The sequence below is a fragment of the Saitoella complicata genome (assembly GCF_001661265.1).
Source record: "Saitoella complicata NRRL Y-17804 unplaced genomic scaffold SAICOscaffold_13, whole genome shotgun sequence".
In the NCBI taxonomy this organism is placed as follows: Eukaryota; Fungi; Ascomycota; class Saitoellomycetes; order Saitoellales; family Saitoellaceae; genus Saitoella; species Saitoella complicata.
The window spans coordinates 271,109-291,303 of NW_017567004.1; the positions used below are offsets into that span (position 1 = coordinate 271,109).

At 52.7% G+C, this 20,195-nt stretch overlaps 11 protein-coding genes across 11 annotated transcripts; 3 read left to right on the plus strand and 8 right to left on the minus strand.

Moving 5' to 3' along the window:
- Window positions 1-102: 102 nt before the first annotated feature.
- On the minus strand, window positions 103-1,597 carry SAICODRAFT_57561 (DUF1212-domain-containing protein; the record flags this gene model as incomplete). Its single annotated transcript, XM_019169545.1, has 3 exons — window positions 103-174; window positions 228-471; window positions 528-1,597. The coding sequence occupies 3 exons, from the start codon at window positions 1,595-1,597 to the stop codon at window positions 103-105; spliced, it is 1,386 nt and encodes a 461-aa protein (XP_019023875.1).
- A 1,879-nt stretch (window positions 1,598-3,476) lies between these two features.
- SAICODRAFT_127002 (uncharacterized protein) lies at window positions 3,477-5,320 on the minus strand. Its single transcript, XM_019165397.1, has one exon. The coding sequence runs from the start codon at window positions 5,161-5,163 to the stop codon at window positions 3,538-3,540; it is 1,626 nt and encodes a 541-aa protein (XP_019023876.1). The 5' UTR covers window positions 5,164-5,320; the 3' UTR covers window positions 3,477-3,537.
- Window positions 5,321-5,477: 157 nt separating this feature from the next.
- Window positions 5,478-6,764, minus strand: SAICODRAFT_7798 (uncharacterized protein; the record flags this gene model as incomplete). The annotated part of the gene is made up of 1 exon (XM_019171093.1): window positions 5,478-6,764. One exon carries the CDS (start codon window positions 6,762-6,764, stop codon window positions 5,478-5,480), a length of 1,287 nt encoding a protein of 428 aa, XP_019023877.1.
- Window positions 6,765-6,890: 126 nt separating this feature from the next.
- Window positions 6,891-7,397, plus strand: SAICODRAFT_127000 (uncharacterized protein). The gene has a single exon (XM_019165396.1). The coding sequence runs from the start codon at window positions 7,017-7,019 to the stop codon at window positions 7,290-7,292; it is 276 nt and encodes a 91-aa protein (XP_019023878.1). The 5' UTR covers window positions 6,891-7,016; the 3' UTR covers window positions 7,293-7,397.
- Window positions 7,398-7,639: 242 nt separating this feature from the next.
- SAICODRAFT_30561 (uncharacterized protein) lies at window positions 7,640-9,238 on the minus strand. Its single transcript, XM_019167712.1, has 4 exons — window positions 8,926-9,238; window positions 8,490-8,868; window positions 8,102-8,438; window positions 7,640-8,050 (listed from the first exon to the last, which is right to left on the minus strand). Exons 1-4 carry the CDS (start codon window positions 9,031-9,033, stop codon window positions 7,654-7,656), a joined length of 1,221 nt encoding a protein of 406 aa, XP_019023879.1. The 5' UTR covers window positions 9,034-9,238; the 3' UTR covers window positions 7,640-7,653.
- Window positions 9,239-9,347: 109 nt separating this feature from the next.
- Window positions 9,348-13,087, minus strand: SAICODRAFT_93112 (uncharacterized protein). Its single transcript, XM_019171852.1, has 3 exons — window positions 12,775-13,087; window positions 12,510-12,719; window positions 9,348-12,455 (listed from the first exon to the last, which is right to left on the minus strand). Exons 1-3 carry the CDS (start codon window positions 12,895-12,897, stop codon window positions 9,477-9,479), a joined length of 3,312 nt encoding a protein of 1,103 aa, XP_019023880.1. The 5' UTR covers window positions 12,898-13,087; the 3' UTR covers window positions 9,348-9,476.
- A 117-nt stretch (window positions 13,088-13,204) lies between these two features.
- SAICODRAFT_93113 (alpha/beta-hydrolase) lies at window positions 13,205-14,576 on the minus strand. The gene is made up of 3 exons (XM_019171853.1): window positions 14,505-14,576; window positions 14,249-14,453; window positions 13,205-14,200 (listed from the first exon to the last, which is right to left on the minus strand). Exons 1-3 carry the CDS (start codon window positions 14,533-14,535, stop codon window positions 13,306-13,308), a joined length of 1,131 nt encoding a protein of 376 aa, XP_019023881.1. The 5' UTR covers window positions 14,536-14,576; the 3' UTR covers window positions 13,205-13,305.
- Window positions 14,577-15,084: 508 nt separating this feature from the next.
- Window positions 15,085-16,779, plus strand: SAICODRAFT_57519 (protein disulfide isomerase; the record flags this gene model as incomplete). Its single annotated transcript, XM_019169539.1, has 2 exons — window positions 15,085-16,485; window positions 16,540-16,779. 2 exons carry the CDS (start codon window positions 15,085-15,087, stop codon window positions 16,777-16,779), a joined length of 1,641 nt encoding a protein of 546 aa, XP_019023882.1.
- A 317-nt stretch (window positions 16,780-17,096) lies between these two features.
- Window positions 17,097-17,615, minus strand: SAICODRAFT_19561 (ribosomal protein L22e; the record flags this gene model as incomplete). The annotated part of the gene is made up of 3 exons (XM_019166124.1): window positions 17,573-17,615; window positions 17,304-17,509; window positions 17,097-17,247 (listed from the first exon to the last, which is right to left on the minus strand). Exons 1-3 carry the CDS (start codon window positions 17,585-17,587, stop codon window positions 17,097-17,099), a joined length of 372 nt encoding a protein of 123 aa, XP_019023883.1. The 5' UTR covers window positions 17,588-17,615.
- A 125-nt stretch (window positions 17,616-17,740) lies between these two features.
- Window positions 17,741-18,781, plus strand: SAICODRAFT_71589 (uncharacterized protein). Its single transcript, XM_019170696.1, has 2 exons — window positions 17,741-18,009; window positions 18,064-18,781. Exons 1-2 carry the CDS (start codon window positions 17,783-17,785, stop codon window positions 18,656-18,658), a joined length of 822 nt encoding a protein of 273 aa, XP_019023884.1. The 5' UTR covers window positions 17,741-17,782; the 3' UTR covers window positions 18,659-18,781.
- On the minus strand, window positions 18,494-20,182 carry SAICODRAFT_127141 (uncharacterized protein). The gene is made up of 2 exons (XM_019165398.1): window positions 20,037-20,182; window positions 18,494-19,980 (listed from the first exon to the last, which is right to left on the minus strand). The coding sequence occupies exon 2, from the start codon at window positions 19,853-19,855 to the stop codon at window positions 18,974-18,976; it is 882 nt and encodes a 293-aa protein (XP_019023885.1). The 5' UTR covers window positions 19,856-19,980; window positions 20,037-20,182; the 3' UTR covers window positions 18,494-18,973.
- Between the last annotated feature and the right edge of the window lie 13 nt (window positions 20,183-20,195).

Here is a 20,195-nt window from a genome sequence, read left to right on the forward strand (position 1 = left end):
GGCGTAGGGCCTACATTACCGAGAGTGTCAAGGGTGAGCTGTGTCGACGAGCCGCGGCAACCGTGGGAAATAATGTATTCTCAGGGTAATCTCGTTCAACACTTAGAAGGCGAACGCAACGGAGCGCTTCTTGCCATAAGGGTACGTAATTAAGGAGGCGAGGAACAGGCCAACCTAAAGCAATTGTTAGCCGCTGAACTTGGAACGAAAACCAAAGGCATACATACCGTGATACCAATGGCAACCTGGATCATGTTCACTCCAAGGTCCCATCCAACATTATCGTACGACACCGAAGTAGTCGTAGTACCATTCGTCACGCTCTCTGACGCCTGAAGTCCTCCAACGATACCACCCTGGGCAGAAAGACCCGACGGCACCATCACGAAGATAGCTGGAAGAACAGCGGTGAATGCCAGACCTTGCCATACACGCGAATAAATGTTTCCCAAAACACCCACCACGAAAGCACTGTAATAGAGTGTTAGCTTGTTCAAATCAAGCAGGAAGAGGGAAGGTAAACTTACGCAACGGCACCCGAAATACTGGACTCGGTGATGACCTTACCCACGAAGTAACCGACAGCGTTTCCGGCACTGGAGATGATGATCGTCGGCAACCATTGTCTTGGATGCGCTTGGTTCACGATAAGAAGACACAACGTGAACATCGGGATAATGATGAAGCGAAACCATGGACTGACCAGGTGTTCCGTGCAGGTTGTCTCCGTAATGAGACTGAAATGAACAGTTTCCTTGATGCAATACTTCCCAATCACTCCGGAGAGAACGCTACCAAGCGCACTGCCGTAACCCAACATGAGGGAGTAAACTAACGCCCAAATAAGCCGAATAGAACCAGCGATAATGTTTCTCGACTGTAATTCGAGAGCTCCCGTGAGCACGATATAACCAGGAAGAATCAGGGCGATCGAACTCGCCGCGAGATTGGCATAACAGAAGACGTGTTCACCATTAACCACGATCGATCCCAACAATCGAGCAAGAAATGAGGTGATGAACGCTGCCAGCACCTCGAAGATGTTCGTAAAGTTGCGGACGCGGGAGGCCACCACTAATTGGAAGAAGCCCACAATTATGCCCAACGCAAACGCAATAGGCATATCAATCCAGCGTCCCGTGAACGCGAACAAGCCAACCCAGGCACTTGCAAACCCCCAGAAAAACAGAATGAAATAAATGTTGTAAAGCGGCGGCGCCTTCATAATCTTCTCAAGCCGCTTCGCCGCCTGTCCAACATCCAACTCATCATGCACAACTTCCTTGTAGATTAAATGCACCTGCCTCAACTTCCACAAATCGATACCAGCGGGAACACGGATAAACTCGATATCGGACGTCATGGCCGCCTCGTCTTTGAAGCAGCAAAACATGCAGCCGGGTAAGTAGAGGAAACTCGCTTTAATGGTGAACATGTTTGCGGTCTGGTAGCAGTATTCTTCGAGGCGGTGGGTTGGGGCGCCGTAGAGCATGAGGGCGCGGCAGAGCTTGACGATGAAGTTACGTTTCTGGAAGTAGTCTGTGAGGGCGCGGACGGCCTTGGTTCGGCGCGCTCTTTGCTGTTTCTTGATGTTCATCTTTGAGAAACCAGACGCAACTTGAGAGCTGATGCGGCTATGGAAGCCAGGTCTCGAAGGCTTGGGAGACGATGTACCATCATCGACCAGAGTCTGGGACGCAGATAGAGGACCACCAAAAGGAGACGAAGATTGGTTGATACTCGCAGCATGGCCGGCTAAATCCTGAAGAGATGTCGCAGATGAGTTCGCAGAACGTGACTGCCACCATTTCCTCCTCGGCCTCGTAGTTCCTGAATCATCCGTAGACCGCCTACTCTCCGCTAGGATAGCATTTGACTCTGGCACATTATGCACCCCCATACCCAAATTCTGTCCCAAAGACATAAGCGTCATGGCCACACTCGGCGCCCGACCCCGACGGGGTGCATACGTATCAGCAAACGGCTGTGTAGCAGCATCCCCAGCCTCGAGATCCAGATCAATAGACGATTTGCGAGACGTAGAGGCTGAGGAACCAGCGCCCATCCCACCATCAATTTGCCTAACGAGCCTTTGTGCTTGCTTGAATGCCTCTACTTGGTTAGCATCTTCACGGTCAATATCGACATCGGAAAAATATCCGTCCTGATACATGGAGCCAGCCGGTGACGGAGGAACCGATGAGTCCAACGCAGCATGAAGAGACTGTCGAAGTTCCATCAAGCCATCTGAGCGTTCGGCCGGTGGCGTAAGACCCTCTGATGCAGTGGAAGCCATGGAGATGTGTCGTGCGTGGGACTTCTTGTGAGACGTAGGCGGTGGTAGAGCAAGCCGTTCGCCAAAGTTTCTTCGTTCTGCCAGGGACGGCGTAGTTGGCTCGCTTGTGGGAACAGAAGGCACCGGTTCATACCTTTGGAAGGCCATCATACCGGACAAGTTCGGCAAGGGTGCGGCTCGTCGGATACCAGGTCCAGGCTCGGATGATTCTCCGTTGTTGATACCGGTGGCACTGTTCTCGCTTGCGAGAGGCGACATGGGTGGTGCTTCGTGGTCATCATGATGATCATCCGGTTCGTTCAGAGTTGCCGTCTCGTTATTCTCATCTGAAAGTGTAAACTTTGGCTTGGCACTCCCTATAAAAGAGAAAGCCGGAGATGCTGTACCACTCAGCGGACCTGCCGGTGTCGTGGGTCGAGTAACATGAACATATTCGTTATCTTCGAAAGGATCTGTCGGCCGCGTCGTATTCGGGTTCATCCCTGTCATCGGTATCGCCGGCTGCTGGTGATCTCCCTGTGTAGGTACCCCCAACCCACCAAAGTGTACGCTTCTCCCAGCTTTTTTTTCACCGCCAGCTCCCTTAATCGCCGGGGGTGCCATATCTCTAGTGTGACCTCACTGTATCGTCGTCGATATCGATGTCGTAGTGTAATACTGTCCTCGGCAAGAAAGTGTAAACGTCGAAATGCTCGAGTCTCTCCCACCACGTGCCCCGTTAAAGAATACTGATGACGGATCGACGAAAGAACGGGAGGATGGAACACTCGACCCAAGCCTAACGTGGTGTTGTATCAGTTCCGTGAGGCGAGTGTATGACCAGTTGACAAGCGAAATGAGGACCCTTGGCAACAGTTACGGCAACAGAAACATACGAGAGTCCAACGGTAACTCAGACGACAAACCTAATGCTTGATGACGGTACTCCGTTGTCCTCTGGCGCCGTTTAGATCGTTGGGGCTGCGAACCAAGCGAAGCTGCTGTAACTTGCAGTGCGGCAGCCGTGCGGAGAGCGCGGGTACACTGATGAACTACGTACGTGAACGCTTGGACCGTGCACTCTGCACCGATCGCGAACCGACGCCTACCGAGATATGTCAAAAGTTCGATGTAATTTGAATTGACAACAAAGAATACTTCTATGAAACGTTATCCCAAAAAAACCGTTAACCAAGAAGGATGACAAAAATGACTACAATACTGCAAGAGACGGACGGAAGATTCCTGCTCTTCCTCTTTCTCTAGTTATTCTCAAAGGCACCCTGCCTCAACGCTGGACTCAATCCAGTCCTCCTTTCAACACCAGCAGCCAAGACACCAAAGTTCTTAACAGCCCTCTTCCTGATCCTCGACGCAAAGTTCTTGCCGGCTTGCTCACCCATCAACTCATCAAAGTTGGGAGGACCATGAGGTTGACGGATCGGAGCTCCCTCCTTGTTCGCACCAGGCATACCCGCACCGCTATCCTTCTGCACAGTCGGAGGCGAAGGCGAACGGTCCTTTGCGCCAGTGATCCCAAGGCCAAGCCCAAGTCCAAATCCAGCGCCAGACACAGACGCACCCCTCCCATGCCCCTTCCTCAGAACCGACTGCGACTGCGTCCCCGCAGACGAAGAAGGCGGCGTAACCGACCTCGACTTCCCATTCCCATTCCCACTACCACTCCTCTTAACCTCAGGCGTAGCCACAGGCGACGGCAAGTAAGAGTTTCCCCCAACTTGCACCTGCTGCTGCGGGTAAAAATACTGGTAACTGTTCGAAACGGGATCATACACAGCGCACGCACCACCAGTAGCGGCGGCAGCAGCAGGCGTAGCCGGGACGAATGTGTAGGAGGGCGAAAGCGGGCTACCACTGTTGCGCAAAGCCTGTTGCTGCAACTGCTGGAGACGCTGTTGTTGTTGCGCCAAATACATCAACTGCGCCTGATTCTGCTGCAAAGCCTGGAGCTGCTGGAGTTGTTGCTCGTAGAGCTTCATGCCTTGATTAGGCATGCCGGGGGTGACCGGGGACGGCGGCAACTGCTGTCCGTACGCGTTGTACATCTGCTGCTGCTGCTGGTACCCGCCGTTTACCGGCGTCTTAGGCGCCTGTATCCCCAACGAACGCGCAGTTTTGGGCGGAAGCCCAGCGGTACGCGGCATATTCGCATACCGTCCCCCCGTGGGCGTATTGATACTCATATCCTCGAGTCTCCTCGCAAGACCGATATCAACCGCCGCGGGACGCTGCTTCACCGGAGTCGCGTATTGATTATTATGCTGAATGTTGGCAGCACCGGACGGAACATAACTGTTCTCCGACGCGCGGGGTCCACGGCGCAACCCCGAGAGAAGCTGTCCACGGGGGGAGTTGAGCGCCGTTTGTTGACCATCTTGATGATAAGCTTGGGAAAGTCCGCCAGCGTCCATTGTTGCAAGCTTTGCGGTTGTATGGTGGTTATGATTAAGTATGAGCTTGAGTGATCGAAGACGCCGTTCGATCAGAGTTGCGATTGTATGCCGTGCAAAAATGTCCAAGAAGTATACGTGTGCGAGTTTGCGATGCCGTTGACCGCGCCGTGAAAAGTGAAAGACAAATTGATAGACGAGACAAGAAAAGTCGAAGAAGAGTAGCTGTGACTGAAGTGCGCAGCGCGGCTGAACAATGAAAGGATCGAAAGCGTGTAAAGAAGGAAAGTGGGTGAGCTGAAGTAGCGCTACGTCGTACGAACTGAAAAAAGTACCGGGAAGTGTTGCTGGTCGATGTCGAACTGAGGAAGGAGGGGGGAGAGGGGGTGTTGGTGTCGAGGTGTTGGTGTTGGTGGGCAGCGTGGTTTCTGTGTTGAGGAGGTTGGGTACAAGGGGGGCAGGATTGCGCATGAGCATGCATCCCGCAAAACACCCCTGTTTGAGCTACAGTGATAAAAGATATCATATCAATATCAAAACTTATGGCAGAACGGTCTCCTCCTGATCCTGACTTTGCTTTTCTTCTCCTTTTTCTGTTCCCTGCACGTCGCGTCTAAATCGATCGCGATATCGGTATTATCGACGGCATCATTAGGTATACCATGCCAAGAATCAATGCTCCAAAAACTCCGGAAACGACAGTCCATATCCAAGAAAATCATCGTACACTCCATCCTTCGTTCAAGGTTCCATAGTATATTCACCTGTGTGTGCTTTTCGTGTTTTGTAGTTCACTTCATATCCGTACTCCCACGACTATCCCCACCCAACCCCTTCGCCTCCTCATTCATGGACTTCCTCGTCAACTTTGCGTAATGCAATCCACAAGCGTTACACAATGTTCTCGCACCATCCGGTCCACGTCTCCACTCCGGCGTATCCGCAATATTACACGAGTGGCAACGACCGGGCGGTGCAGCCCGACTCCTCTTCTTGTATTTCGAGAGTTCGTGGCCGCCTTGGGAGTCGGCTACGCTCCCGGGGCTGTACATCTTCGAATCGCGATCACCGTGACCGGAGTTGAGTTGGGTGTCGACGTGAAGGGGGGATGAGTTGTCGACGGGTGCAGACCCGTCATCCGGGAATAGCCCGCTCACTCTCCATGTCTTTAGGTATTTAACCATTTCCTGCGCCCTCTTCAATGCCTCATTCATAGCCGCAGTCTCTCCAGGTCCCATGGCTGCATCCGTAAATGCCGTAGCGACTTGCTGTGGGAGACGGTCGACGAGGTGGTATATGTACGTCGAATGCTCCTGGACTTTCGCCATATCCCTCCTAAAGGCCGACGTCAAGAACGCACGATTGATAGCCTCGTTATGCGATTGACCCGATATGGCGCCAGAACCTTGGCGGTGGTGCTGTAGTTGCTGTGGTGGGGGCGGAGGAGGAACACTCGCCCGATAATGCGGCGGGGGTTGTTGCGGAGGATATGGATCGTTCCCATGCCCACGTCCATGCCCAGTATTATTGTAATAAGCGCTCGCACCCCCAGAAAACGACGAAGAGCGGTTCATGGGTTCGATTGGTCCCGGACCACTCGGTAGGTACATGCCCTGCGGTGCCGACATGCTCGTCGGCGAAGGACCCTGAGGACCTGCGTAGTGTTGCGGAACAACGACGGGTGGGTGCGAGAATGAGGGATGCATCACCGAAGGTGGCGGTCCATGGCCGTTGTCGAGCGGTGGTACAGCGGCTGCTTTGTTCAACTCGTGGATCGAGGGGAGGGTAGGTGGCAAACTTGTCGTAGACGGCTGGTCATTCTCGCTCGTTCGTCGTGATGAGGACAATGGTGGGTCGTACATTGCTGACGATACCCGTACTGGACTCTGCTGCTGCGATGATGATAGAGGGAGGTGACGAGGGACTGTGTCTCTGACGGCGCTTTCGTGCGAGGGCGTGAAGGGTGGGCGGTCGGCATTCAACATCGGCCGCTTAGCAGGCCGCTCAGAGTCAGCATGGCACGCGAATGTCGTCGTAAATGCAGGCAAAGCTGGTCGTTTCTCGTAGTCTCTGTCCATTTTACGTGAGGCAGCTGGGGTGTTCGTGTATGGTGCAGGCCTCCTGTATGGTTGGTTAAGTGTGCAGGGCAGGGTAACGGTATGTGCATCCTCCCATCGCAGCTCGAAGGGACGGTTTCGCCGTTTTTCCCTTCCCTATGCGCGGCAACTCTAAAAGCTGATCTGCGTGTGGTCTGAGACAAGTGCCGCCCACGTAGATCTGAGATCAGGCAGAGATCGTGGATGGCAGCGGACCTTTAAGAGCTGGCCGAGATGGCGAGATTGGCTCACCTGCGACTGTTGCTGTTGCTGATGCTGTTGCTGTTGCTCTTTGTCTGTCTCCGTTCTCTGTTCTCTGCTCTTTGTCTGTCTCTGCTCTCCGTTCTCAGGGGCGACCCACGCGACCTGTCACTTCCACGCATTTCGCAACTCCCTACGAAGGTGGCGGGGCGCTTCCCTACTCAATTTCACAGACACCTGTTACACGCATACACGCATACACGCATACATCACCAGTTACAACACGCTTACATCATCAACCATATCTAGATCTTGCTGCAACAACGGTCTCGGTATGACGGCGTCGGTTTCGAGCATGGAAACTCGGTCAGCACTGATGGACCGGTCGACCGTTGGGATTGGCCAAGCACGGTTGCATGCACGCTTAGTCGCACTTCGCCTGCCAGGAGATAAGCCCTTCCGCGAATGATATGATCGATTGAAGGCGAAAATACACTGACGTATTTCATTGGTTGACTCTCCGCTTTCCTCTTCGTACGTACGTAAATAACTCGAGAAAATTACATCCAAAACACCCTGCCATTTCCGCCCCGTCCTTTGCCTTGCCCTCCTTTCCATGGTCACCTGTCAACCTTGCTGCAATCCATCCTTCGTCACCTTCCATTAAACATTACTGATTGTCACCCCTGGCCACACTTCTCAACACATCCATCGTGTCAACACCCATCGTACCCACGGCCTTCTTCGCCTTCTGATCCCGTTTATCAAGTGCTTCCGCAGCTTGCTGCAGCAACCGACCACCATACCCATCCGCGGTCTCCCCAAACATCTTGATTGAATGCAATGAATGGAAGAACCTGTCGACTTGGAACTCAAGCTCGCTTTCCGCTGTCCCAAGCCATTTCCGCATCTCGGCATCCGTGGCTTGTTGTGCGTCGAGTGAAGCAAGAAATTCGGCTTCCTCGGCGTCAACAGGGTGGATCTCGCGTTCTGCCGGTGCTGCTTGCGGATGATCGGATGGCTGATCTGGAACAAGCGTTGCCCATGCTTGCTGTTCACCCTTCAGCCTGTTGTACGTATTAGCGATCATGTAATGCACACGGCATTGTAGAACGTACCTCGCCAACTTCTGTTCGCATTCCTTGATCTTCCGCAGGTTCTCGATATTCGTCGGATGTGGCTTCTTCTTGATCGGGGAGATCGTAGCCGCATCATCTTCTCTCGAATACCAACTCGTATTGATCTTGTTGTCAATCAAGTCCTTCAGCACCTCCTCCGCGATAGCTCGTGCGATGGCTCCAGAGCTCGAGTCTGCTGGCCTCTCCTTTGCCTTTTGCTCATCGAGTGCTCTTCTTGAACACCATGCCAGCAACTGCTTCATCCGCAGTGGTTCTGGGAGGTCAACGGAGATGTGCTTGTGGAAGTCCTCATATGGGATCTCAGGATGTGGTAGGGCTGTATGCACGTTAGCACTATAGTTTTTGGGGCTCTGATTGTGTGACATACCGACAAACCCATTCCCCATCGAACTCGCCCTCTTTCCTCTCATCCCCAAACTACTCCGTCTCCTTCCACCCTGCTGTCTCAAATCCTGGTTCTTGCGGATCACGGGCGTATCCGACAGCGGCAGCGCAACAATGCTGTCCATCCCTGCTGGGCGCAAGAATGAAGCGGGTAAGCTCCGATCAGGTGTCGTGGGTCGCCTTCTTTCATTTACTGTGGAGGGATACCGAGGCGCCGTAGGTAGTGCTGGTGGTGGGAAGGGGTTTACGGGAGGTTGTTGTCGCGTTTCGACGACTGCTCCGTTGGTCGCTGGCGCAGAAGGACCGGATGATGCCGGCCTCTTGAAAACGAATCCATCGTCATCGTCAAATCCGGACTTCTTCTATTGCGAATCATGTCAGTACATGCGCATTCATCCCCGCGAAACTAAACATCATACCTTCGCCGCCTTCTCTACAGGCCTCCTCCGCTTCGAATCCTTCGTCGCAAAATCATCATCCTTTTCCACATCCTGCGCCTTCCGCTTACTCCGCCCCGTCGTCGCCATGTGTAGCGTATTTGTATTGGTGTTCTGTAATCGAGTGGAAGTCGCAACAGTCTTCGGCATCGAACGCCCAGCGCAGCGCCCAGAGAGGTACGGCGATAACGAGAACGAACAGGCAACAAAGATACAGACGAATCGCAATCGTTTTTCACGCTCTAAACACGTGTATTCTTGAGGTTGATGGTGCGCTAACGCGTTATGATCGCAGAGAGTTCGATTGTTTTGATTTCAGAGCAGTCTGCGGCAAGGGCACCCACAACCGCACAGACGACGAAAATCGCAATACATGAAGGGGGACGTTCTTCAGAGAACATACTGTGTTGTTATCCTAGAAAGTGATAATACTGATGAATGGGTATGCTATGCTTGAGTCACCGAGATATCCGACCTTTCCCCTCGTGCGAAAACTAGAGATGCTGTGCTATCTTTGCACAATGAACTATGACTTATTGAATGTTGGCAGCAGATATACCACCTGTGATGCCATCAATGCTGCTTTTGATGGACGACGACCTCCTAGGAGGTGCGAGACTTCCTTCAATCCTCCTCGCTGCGTCCTCGCGGTCTTCCTGGGTGATATTCTCCTTCTCAAGAGTAGGAGCATAGGAAGGTTGTCCAGGCAAGTGACCAATACTCATACCCACCCGCAGATATGTCTCAATAGATGACTTCGAGTTGCTGACAAGATCGTCGTCAAAGGCGAACCTGCCGGGCTGGAAGAGGACAAGAAGCGTGGATCCACCGAACTTAAAGTAACCAAGCTCATCGACACGACGCACATGTTGACCCTTCTTGGCTGTGATGATTGTGCTACCGACCATCATTGCACCCACGCAAATGACCATGACTCGACCATGCGCAACAGAGTCGATAGGGACTGCGACTCTCACGTTCTCGCCGTACACATCCAAGGCCGAGCGGATGGCCATAGGGTTGACAGTGTAGTAGTTACCCTTGATCAACTTAGGCTCGCCAAGAACACCATCAACGGGTACATGGAAACGGTGATAGTCCTGCGGTGCAAGCCGGAAGATACCGATCGCTCCACCTTCAAAGTTCTTAACCTCCTCCTGGTAGGCATCTCCGAACAACCTGCCGATGCTGAACGAGGTACCCTTGATCCAGATCTCGGTGGCCTTCTCGATCTTGTCGAAGACCACAGAACGGCAGTCGGCTGGGGAAACAGCGATGGAAGGATCATCGGGCGCCGTGCACTTCCTGGCTCCTGGTTTCAGCTTTCTGTAGAAGAACTGGTTGAAGGTCCTGAAGTTCTCCATGGGCTCCAACACTTCCGTCATGTCCAGCTGGTGAAAATTGATGAATGGCCTGATCTCCTTCGCCGAACTGGGAGAGTCATATTTCTTTCCCTGCTTCTCACTCATCGACTTGAGCAACTTGCGAATCCTCGAAGACTCCATGCGACTGCTCTTCAAACCTTTGTACAGCAAGCGGATTCCGAGTCGAACGTATACGCTCATCCTCTCCTCCTGTACCAAACCTGTCAAACGATCTTGAACAAGAATGTTTGCCGAGTTAGCCCCGAGCTTGTAGCCACCATACGTAACCTTCGAAATGACCTTCACATACCACTTCCTCTGCGCCTGGCTAGGAGTGACAAAGTCACCCATGACCAAGCGATCCACACGCTTCCAGTCCTGACTGGCGCAAGTTGCGAGATGGGTCACGATATCCACATCGGCCTTCTTGTGCATACGGGGCTGGTGGCAAAGAGGACATTCCTCGATGACAATAACGTGCTCCTCTGACCTGTCATCGTTGTCCGCCAATTCATCCGTATCTGCTATAGAATTGTCGATCGCGCTGACACCGGGAGTGCGGCCATCTAGGCTCGACACAGCGGTGGACAAGGGGTAGCCCGACATGGACTCACGATCCGTAGTCGCCGCGGGAGTCATATTGGGAGATTCCTGTTCGGAACTGGGGGTATTTGAGCCCGAGTTTGGCCATGCGGGAGCAACAAAATTTGGACCTCGCCTTTGAGGGTCGAGCATATCCTCCAAGCAGATAATTGCCTGATCGAAGGTGATCTGCTCTTCCACGGCGGGATGTGAAATGCGCTTGCCAGTCACTCCATCCTTCATGTACAACCCAGAATCGCTGAACCTGCGAAAGAAACCGTTGATGGTTTTGTCCTTCAATGTCGAACCCAGCGAGTCGAGCATAGTCACCAACTCCACGCGGTCGATATTGCCGCTGTCATCAGCATCATACTGACGCAAAAGACACCTCCAGAACTGCTGACGGAGCGCAGGGTATGGAACAAACTTGGCCCGAATGTGGATCTCGGGTCTGTGCTTGTCTTCCCACTTGTCCTTCCTCACAAGGTCTAACGGCAAGTCAAAGGGGATGAAACCTTCGTCACTCGGGTCAGCTGCTGCTGCTAAAGCCTTCTCTGGATCAGGAGGAACGGTTGCTTGTGAGGGCAACGGAGGATCGGGTCCTCCGTTCTTATCACCCGTAGCCGCGGACGTAGCCATTGACACCTGGGAGTTGCCGCGTGACATGGGGTTGAGCATCCCAAACCGAGATCCAACACGCTTCGGTTTAGGTAGTTTCAGGTCGTCGTCGTCCACCTCCTTCAATGGCTCTGGAATATCATAGAGGCCAGTTTCCTGGTCAGCTTGAGGACCAATGGATATGAGCTCATCCGCGGGCAGAATAGCAAATGCCACAGAGTCATTGTTCGAGAACTTGTCACGGTCCGCTACTTTGAAGTTGATTTGAAAATGCTTCTCGTGATTCATCACCTGAAAGACCAGCTTTTCGTTGAAGTTAGGGTTCAGGGAGTGGTTCACAATCTTCGTCCGGAACGTCTTCTTGCCGAAAGAGATAATGACGAAAGGGTCCATGTCAAAGCCCGTGCGTGTCACATTTCTCTCTGGTGGAAGATCCGTAATCGACTTGATTTCCAGGAAGATCAGGCCAAGAACGTCCTGTGTCCCCGCATTGAATCCGAAAACCTTCTTCTTCTTCTTCCTCTTCTCATTCTTCTTGCGCTTCCCATCCTCTTCGACTGCGCTATCCCCAGAAACACTAACCATGTCCTCAATTGCTGACTCGGAAGCAACTCCTTCGTATGCATCGTACACTTCTGGGTCTTCCAAGCGTGATGACGCCGAGCCATTACTGCGTATTTTCTTCAGGGTATCTTCGAGGTCGCCGCCCATAGAACGCCAGTAATATTGCTGCCATACAGCGAGTAGTTGCTCGTTCGTGGTGGCATTTCCGGTAGGATCGAACAATGAAAAACGCAATTGCACTTCTCCTGACACTCTGGACTTCTTTCGTAATGAGGTGAGCGCATACCATTGTGCGTGATTTTTCGAGTCGTCAGGTCGAATATGGTTGCCGGTAAGTGCCGTGAAAGCCTCGTGAAGCGAAACTTTGAGTTCTCCAAGATAGTCCTATAGCACTTTAAATCAGAAATGGAACCACAATATCTCGTTTGACCTGACTACCTTGCCAAACCTGTCCTTGTCCCAGCATGTAATCTCCACCACATACGGCTTGTCCACCTGCTCCGTCAACTGTAGGTCAAAAGTCGCATTCCACTTAGGGCTGAGAGTTTTGTCGATTGTATGCGTCTGGAATTTCTGATCATTGATTGTCCCAGCAATATAAGGGTCGCTGCTCGTCCCATGCTTGTCCTTGCCAATGAGGTCTCGAGCCTGTCACACAAACGTCAATTCCCGTCCTCAACCACCGAAAGGTAAAAAACATTACCTGAATAACCTCAATTCGAACGGTCAGCGGAAGTAATGCGGGCATATCGACCTTTGGTGATGATGTCCTCGACCGTCCCGGGAACGGTGACCCCTTGAGTCTGTTCGGGACGGGGATGTGCATCTTTTATCTGCTTAAACGTAGCAAACACCGTGCGGATTGAAGGTGTAGGGCCGGTGTTGAACGTGTTTCTTGCCGTGGCGCTTTCTATCGATACGGGCATTGACCGCAGGTCGGAATTCGGTTAAGTCATCGGCCCGTAATGTTCAGCTGCGCGTCTGCATACCGGCAGGGTGGTGAACCTAGGTAAAGTACAAAGACGTGATTGCGGAGGAAATGAAGCTTATTGGGATTATGCGGGGCATGAGGCAGGTCAGGAGGTCAGAAAGATTGTAGTATATGGTCGGCTATTTGTACCAAAATGGAGCGTCCAGCTCCTCAATTGCAGTTGCAACATACTGCAACTCCGCTATCTTTTGAAATGTCCATCTGAATGTACCTCACTCGTAGGGCCGTAACAATGCTATTTCTTCACGCATCCTTCTTGGAAGCCTTCCACTGGTCCTCCAACCACGCAGCTGCCGCGTATCCCTGCCACACACTCTTCGGCCCAGCAAAGCAATGAGAAAAGTGGTTCGTTCCATCCACGAGGACGAAGTCAATCTTCCCGCCCTCCGTAACCTTCTGCTTGTACTGCCTAACAAATTCGTAACTCTGCTCGATCGGTACGAAGGAATCCCGAGTTCCGTGGAAGAGTAGCATGGATGGTGAGTCGGGCTTGAGGGATTTGTAGGGGTTAATCTTGTCATTGGCGTTGGCCTCGGAGATAGAGTTGATGAGAGCAGGGAAATCGTCTTGCCAGAGGTTACCGTTTGCTTTAGTGGTAACATCAGTGACCGGGCAGATCAGGACGGCAGCCTTGAGTTTGATCTCTGGCTCGTCATCTCCTTCCTCCTTCAAGTGCGCCAATCCAGATGCGGCAAGACTTGCAAGGTGTCCTCCAGCACTGTCACCAGCAATAGAGATCCACTCCGGGTCACCACCGAAAGCCTCAATCTGCTGATGGATCCAACGCAAAGCTCTCCTGACATCGACCAAGGCAGCAGGCAGAGGGTATGACGGAGGCTTGCGGTAGTTCATCCTAACAACTACGATACCCTGTCTGGCAAGGATATATGGGAAAGCATAGGGGTCCTCCTTGGAGCCCTGAACCCAGCCACCACCGTGAATCCACAGAACGACAGGTGCCTTCTTCGCGCGGCCTCGAGGAGCAATGACATCAAGGAGTCCCTCGGTCTTGAGGACAAGACGCTTGACTGCATTGTTGGAGAGAGTCTTGCGGGGGTTATAGGAAATGTCGGGGTAAAGTGCGGTATCCTCGGACGGGACGAACAAAGGTGCGATGACTTGGGACATCATTTCGGCGCTGTATATTCGTCAGTTAAATGTCTGTGCGTTTATTCGGAGAATGCACCTGAGAAGCGAGGGAAGGGCCGTCCTAGGCTCGCCATTGGCGTCCTTGGCCTTCAATTGTGGCATGCCTGCGAAGGTCTGCCAGGAGGTAATCTGGCTGTATGCGAAGTAAATGTAGATGGCGATACTGGCCAAGTCTGTCGCATAAGCAGCGAGTGCGAGGTATGGCCCCAAACCGAGGTAGGCTCTTGCGCGGGATACTTGACCTATGCATTCAGTAAGCATATAGCCAGCATCGAAAAGCCGATTGTACTGACTGTATACGCCGAACATCTTAGCAAGACCCATGACTCCGAGCTTTACTGCCAACACATGTATCGGACATTCAGAAATCAATCCCATGGTCCAGAGCAAGTTGAACCGCATGCTCATGGGGATTCTGGAGGTGATTGCTCGGCCGGGATTCGCCCATAGGTCGAGGTAGGCAGCAAAGCCCGTGCATGCTGAGAAGGCGAAATAGGCCAAGGTTATAAGGAAGAGCAGCATCCTCGTTACTCAACACTGTTGGTTCTCGTTTGGTGGTGAGTTTGCTGTCGGGCTTATTGAGCGACCGAGGCCGTTCATGTTGGCATCATAAGACGCAGGACCAACGCAGCCGTCCAGAGATGTGCCCCGTGAATGAGTGCGGTAGAGATGAATGTGAATGTTATTATTAGATTTCCTCCTGTAGAGAAACGAGGTGCTTATCCCTCCCACCTGCCTCTTTTCCACGACTCCGCTGACGTCTAGCTGCGTGGGGTCGGTGAGCGGATCCCTACACGTGTCCTCGGAGGTCGTGCGTACACCTCCAACAAAACACCGTAAACCCAATCACCGGTTGTTCAATCACCATCCAAAATGCGATTTATCACCTCAATCGCCTCCATTCTTCTCGCCTCCAGCGCAATTGCCGCTGCGTCCGATGTCTTGCAGCTTGGTAAGGCCAACTTTGACAAGACTGTCGCTGAGAGCCCTTTGGTGTTGGCGGAGTTCTTTGCTCCATGGTGTGGACACTGCAAGGCCCTTGCGCCCGAGTACGAGATTGCTGCTACGCAGTTGAAGGAGAAGGGTATTGCTATTGCGAAGATTGACTGTACCGAGGAACAGCAGTTGTGTCAGGAGCATGGCATTCAGGGATACCCTACTTTGAAGGTCTTCCGTGGCCTTGACTCTGTCTCTCCTTACCAGGGTGCTCGTAAGGCTGATGCGATTGTTTCTTACATGGTTAAGCAATCTCTTCCTGCCGTTTCCGAGCTTACCTCCTCCAACTTCGAGGACTTCACCACCTCCGACAACGTCGTTGTCGTTGCTTTCTTCGATGCTAAGGACACCGAGTCCAACTCTACCTTCTCCGCTGTTGCTAACAAGCAGCGCGACGACTTCCTCTTCGGTGCTACCACTGACAAGAAGCTCGCTAAGAAAGCTGGCGTGAAAGTACCCGGTGTCGCCGTGTACAAGAAGTTCGACGACGGTCTCGACGTTTACGGCGGCGAGTTTGACGCGAAGGCTATCGAACACTTTGCTCGCGCTGCCGCCATCCCTCTCATCGGCGAGATCGGACCCGAGACTTACCAGTCCTACATTCAGTCCGGCATCCCGCTTGCTTACGTCTTTTACGACACTGATGAGGCTAAGGAGGAGCTCAAGGAGGCTCTCATGACTGCTGCTAAGGAGCACAAGGGCAAGGTTTCCATCGCCATGATCGACGCTCGTTTGTTCGGTGGTCACGCAAACAACCTCAACCTCCAGCAAGAATGGCCAGCATTCGCTATCCAGGACACCGTCAAGAACCTCAAGTACCCTCTCGACCAGTCCGAGGGATCTAAGGTCTCCGCTGAGTCCATCACCTCCTTCTTGAAGGACTACGCCTCCGGTGCTTTGAAGCCTTCCATCAAGTCTGAGCCTGTTCCCGAGACTCAGGAGCCTGTTCACGTTATTGTCGGCTCCACCTTCGAGGAGGTCGTCTACGATGACGAGCGTGATGTCTTGGTCGAGTACTACGCTCCCTGGTGCGGCCACTGCAAGAACCTCGCTCCCAAGTGGGAGCAATTGGCCGAACTCTACACCACCCCCGCCCACTCCGCCCGCGTCCGTGTCGCAAAGATCGACGCAACCGCCAACGACGTCCCCGTCGACCTGCAAGGCTTCCCCACCATCAGACTGTACCCCGCCGGTAACAAGGACGAGCCTGTGGAATACCAGGGTGACCGCTCCATTGAGTCTTTCGTGGATTTCATCAGGGATAAGGGTACGCACCACGTTGATGGACACAACCCATTGAGTGGTGAGGATGAGGATATGTCTATTGACGAGAATCTCGCTGCTGCTGTCTCTTCATCAAGCATTGCCCAGATGGCCGCTGCTGCTACTGAGGGTGCATCGGCTACCGAGACTGTTGTCGACAAGGCAGCTGTTACTGAGGCTGCTGAGGCTGCGGTTGAGTCCGCAACTAAGGGTGAGGAGAAGAAGGAGAGTTTCTTGAAGAAGGCTGCGCATGTTGTTGGAGAGATGTTGATGGATGACGAGTTGGCGGATGTGCATGATGAGCTCTAGGCTGGGAAGGGTGGATAAGTAAAACAGTCATACCATGTATCTAGGAAATATACCGGAGCGGAGCTGGGCTTTGCTCTCGATGAACATCTTTACAAAAGTGCAGCATCTGAAGAAGCGATCATAGAATGATAGGAGCATGATAATGGAAGAACGACGGAGTGTATTATGCCAAAAAGACTAATCCAAAAACGCCGTTATCCCCAGGAGAGTAGCTCTTCCCACCAACACTTTTTTAATCGACTCGCTCATAGAACAAAGTCAAGAATCCCGAGAAAATGAGCCATCAACAGGATAAACTATTCCATTGCTGGAATAATTTAGTCCTGCTCCTCGTCGGAGCCAGCCTCCTCGTCGTTGACGACGTTGTAGAACTTCAAGGTGTAGACACCCTTGGAGGTGGAGACGACACGGAGCCAGTCACGGAGCTGGTTCTTCTTCAAGTACTTCTTGGTCAAGTACTTAAGGTAACTATACCATTATTAGCCTCTGATTGCAAAATAAAAGGAGATCAAGTTATAACATACCGACCGGAGAAGTCGATGTGGGCAACAACCTGAACCTTGGCCTCGCCGTCACGGGAGACCTCGACGGCTTCACCGAGGTTACCGGTGCGGCCCTCAACCTTGATGCGCTCGGAAAGGTACTTCTCGAAGGCAGCGACATCGAAGATCTTGTCGTTGGCAGGGCCAGTAGCGTCAATGACGAACTTCTGGGTGACCTTCTTTTGCTTCTATAGGACCAAAACGTAAACGATTGCTCAGCCTACTGGTGAACAGCAAAGCGAGATACGTACGTTGATGGCAGGCATTATGATAATTGAGCTCGGGAGTGTTGGGTTACTGGCTGGAGAAACAACAGAAATCTCGAGGAGGTGCAGATTTTGTAGGCCGGGTGCGAAATTCTAGGCACGCGCCAAAAGGTGAGTTAGGGTTGTGGTGCCTCGCAGCATCGGCGACAGCAGACCAGCATACACTCCCTATTCGACAGAGAAACGACAACGAAGATGAGGTCAGCAGCATACATCCTCTTGGGCTTCCTCGCCTCCACCGCGTTCGCAAACCCTATCCCAGAACCTGAGGCAGGAATCGAGAAAAGGCAAGTCGTAGCCGCCGGTGCTGCAAATGCCGCTGCTGCCGTGACGACGACTACAAACCCGGCTGCTGTTGCTGCTGCGGCCGCTGCCACTACTACTACAAATGCTGCTGCAGTTCCTGCCGCTGCTGCTGCGACGTGAGTACCTGAACTGTCATTCTTCCGTGGGTGAATGCTGATCCAGACTTAAAGGACTGGTACCACTACGACTAACGCTGCCGCCGCCGTCGCCGTCGCTGCTGCTGCTGCTGCCGCTGCTGCCACCACCAAGACCACAAATACTGGTACTACCACTACAAACGCTGCTGGCGTAGCTGCTGCTGTCGATACTACTACGATTGCCGCCGCGGCCGCGGCTGCTGCTGCAGAGACCACGACCACCCCTCTAGCAACCGCGACAACTGCAACAACCCCCACCACTACAGCTGCTGCTGCCGCCGCAATAACCACGGCGACGACCGCTACAACTACAGCCGCTGCTAATGGTGCTGCAGCAGGTGGAGGTGCCGCTGTTGCTGCTGCTGCAACTACTGCTGCGGTCGAGCCTACGACTGTCTGGGTCACGCTCTACAACTCTGCATCGGTTGGTACTGCAACCGTCGCGTCTCTATACTCGCAGTCTTTTTCTAGTTTCGATGGAAGTGTCCTGTCTGTGCCAAGTGGAAGTATCGGAATGGGATCTGAGACGGGAACGTACGGTGCTGTGAGGACGGCTGGTGCGGAAAGATTGGCTGTGCGGTATGGTGTTGGTGCTGCTGCTGTTGTCGTTGGATTGGTGATGCTCTAGAGGATGGACATTACACGAAAGGCAAGAACAAGGAAATCAAGGACTATTATACCGTGTTGAGCAGGCTTAGACAACGTACGGACTTCAGACAATAGAAAGGACAATGCATCCGTTGATTGAACTACAAATGTTGTCCATGGTGCGAAACGAAATAGGTATATGATTGCGAAAATAAAGCCCCAAAAGAATGTTCCTGAGAAAATGTCCCGGATATCGATGCTAAAAAGAGAGAGAACGTCCATAAACCTGCCAATTCAATCTGAAAACCCAGATGAACGAAGAAAAAAGAAGAATGGGATAGACACCTGATTCCTTTTACATCAACGCCACGGCACCGAGCATGACACTCGCAAGAACAGCGACGTATGCCACGCTATTCATTCCTCCTCTCGACATTGTCTGCAATTGCGGAGCAGAAGTGCCAGCGGCACTTGAAGATGCGGCCTCCGAAGCGTCCGTCGCTTCGGCTACCACCACAATGACAGTGGTGCGAGTTTGACGTCCTTGAGCGTCGGTGGTATCGACAACCTCGGAGGAGGTATAGGTAGTGCTGCGTACAGAGCCGGTGATGGACCCAGAGGCAGCTGAGATGGTGGAGGTGCGGGTAGAGAACACCGCGGAGGAGCTGGAGCTGGAGGATGCATCTGCTGTGGACGAGGCGGTAGAAGAAGCTACTACCTCAACAGAAGTCCTGGTTGAAGTAACTGAGGTAGAGTCGGATGATGAGGGGGTGGTGGAGGTGGAGGTGGAGGTGGAGGTGGAGGATGTAGTGGAGACGTCTGTCAAGGAAGCAGAGGACGGCGCAGCAGAGCTTGCAGCACTAGTACTCGTCGTAGTAGTGATCGAAACGCCAGTACCGGCATCAGTTCCATTGTTCGGTGCTGCAGCTTGTCTTTTCGACAGCTCCGCAGCTCGTTGCACGATTTGTTGCTGTACATTCTCTTCTTCTCTAGTCACAGCGTCCATGTCACTCTCAAACACCCCATGCTGATATTTGGTGCTGATTTCATGAAGAGCAACGTGAATTTCTGGAGCATGAGCATGTGCTGGAAGTGTACAGGTAGGCCCTGGACAAAGACCAGACTGAAGAACGTCCAATGCAGAGAGGGACGTCCCCTCGAGGAGGCCCGCGAAGAACGGAGGAAGGCTGAGAGCCGAAGCGAGTGGCAGAGCCAGCAATACAGCAAAGAATTGCATGTTTGCGGGGATATATGCTGGCTTTACAGCGAGTAAACGACTGTGTATGCTCGTCGTTGAGCTGTTTCTGGTGTTCCTTGATCAATTGGAGAAAGTTCGGGCTCACCCTATGGACGTTCGCATGGCTCGGTGGCCGATACTTTTAGCGCAATCGGACAAATCCCAAAAATAGCACACTCACGTCAGCGGTACACTTAAGCCTGGAAACCCCAACCGAGTTCGCCTTCAAGATGTAGGCTACGGTATGTGTAATTTTATTTAGAGTTCATTGGGGATCTTCTTGTTTCGTTTTCGCGGCAGGATGGCTTGCGAAGGTTCATCGGCGGCAGCGGCAGCGGCT

What these genes read in the sequence shown, in the direction of transcription:
- SAICODRAFT_93112 (XM_019171852.1), bottom strand. Translation starts at nt 12,897, where the DNA reads ATGCACATCCCCGTCCCGAACAGACTCAAGGGGTCACCGTTCCCGGGA. An exon ending in TTCGAATTGAGGTTATTCAG is followed by an intron (nt 12,720 to 12,774) that starts GTAATGTTTTTT and finishes TTTGTGTGACAG; the next exon opens with GCTCGAGACCTCATTGGCAA. An exon ending in ACAAGGACAGGTTTGGCAAG is followed by an intron (nt 12,456 to 12,509) that starts GTAGTCAGGTCA and finishes AAAGTGCTATAG; the next exon opens with GACTATCTTGGAGAACTCAA.
- SAICODRAFT_71589 (XM_019170696.1), top strand. Translation starts at nt 17,783, where the DNA reads ATGAGGTCAGCAGCATACATCCTCTTGGGCTTCCTCGCCTCCACCGCG. An exon ending in CCTGCCGCTGCTGCTGCGAC is followed by an intron (nt 18,010 to 18,063) that starts GTGAGTACCTGA and finishes CCAGACTTAAAG; the next exon opens with GACTGGTACCACTACGACTA.
- SAICODRAFT_30561 (XM_019167712.1), bottom strand. Translation starts at nt 9,033, where the DNA reads ATGGCGACGACGGGGCGGAGTAAGCGGAAGGCGCAGGATGTGGAAAAG. An exon ending in CTGTAGAGAAGGCGGCGAAG is followed by an intron (nt 8,869 to 8,925) that starts GTATGATGTTTA and finishes GATTCGCAATAG; the next exon opens with AAGAAGTCCGGATTTGACGA. An exon ending in TGCGAACAGAAGTTGGCGAG is followed by an intron (nt 8,051 to 8,101) that starts GTACGTTCTACA and finishes TACGTACAACAG; the next exon opens with GCTGAAGGGTGAACAGCAAG.
- SAICODRAFT_127000 (XM_019165396.1), top strand. Translation starts at nt 7,017, where the DNA reads ATGGCGAGATTGGCTCACCTGCGACTGTTGCTGTTGCTGATGCTGTTG.
- SAICODRAFT_93113 (XM_019171853.1), bottom strand. Translation starts at nt 14,535, where the DNA reads ATGGGTCTTGCTAAGATGTTCGGCGTATACA. An exon ending in TAAGATGTTCGGCGTATACA is followed by an intron (nt 14,454 to 14,504) that starts GTCAGTACAATC and finishes CTGAATGCATAG; the next exon opens with GTCAAGTATCCCGCGCAAGA. An exon ending in GCCCTTCCCTCGCTTCTCAG is followed by an intron (nt 14,201 to 14,248) that starts GTGCATTCTCCG and finishes ACGAATATACAG; the next exon opens with CGCCGAAATGATGTCCCAAG.
- SAICODRAFT_127141 (XM_019165398.1), bottom strand. Translation starts at nt 19,855, where the DNA reads ATGCAATTCTTTGCTGTATTGCTGGCTCTGCCACTCGCTTCGGCTCTC.
- SAICODRAFT_127002 (XM_019165397.1), bottom strand. Translation starts at nt 5,163, where the DNA reads ATGCTCATGCGCAATCCTGCCCCCCTTGTACCCAACCTCCTCAACACA.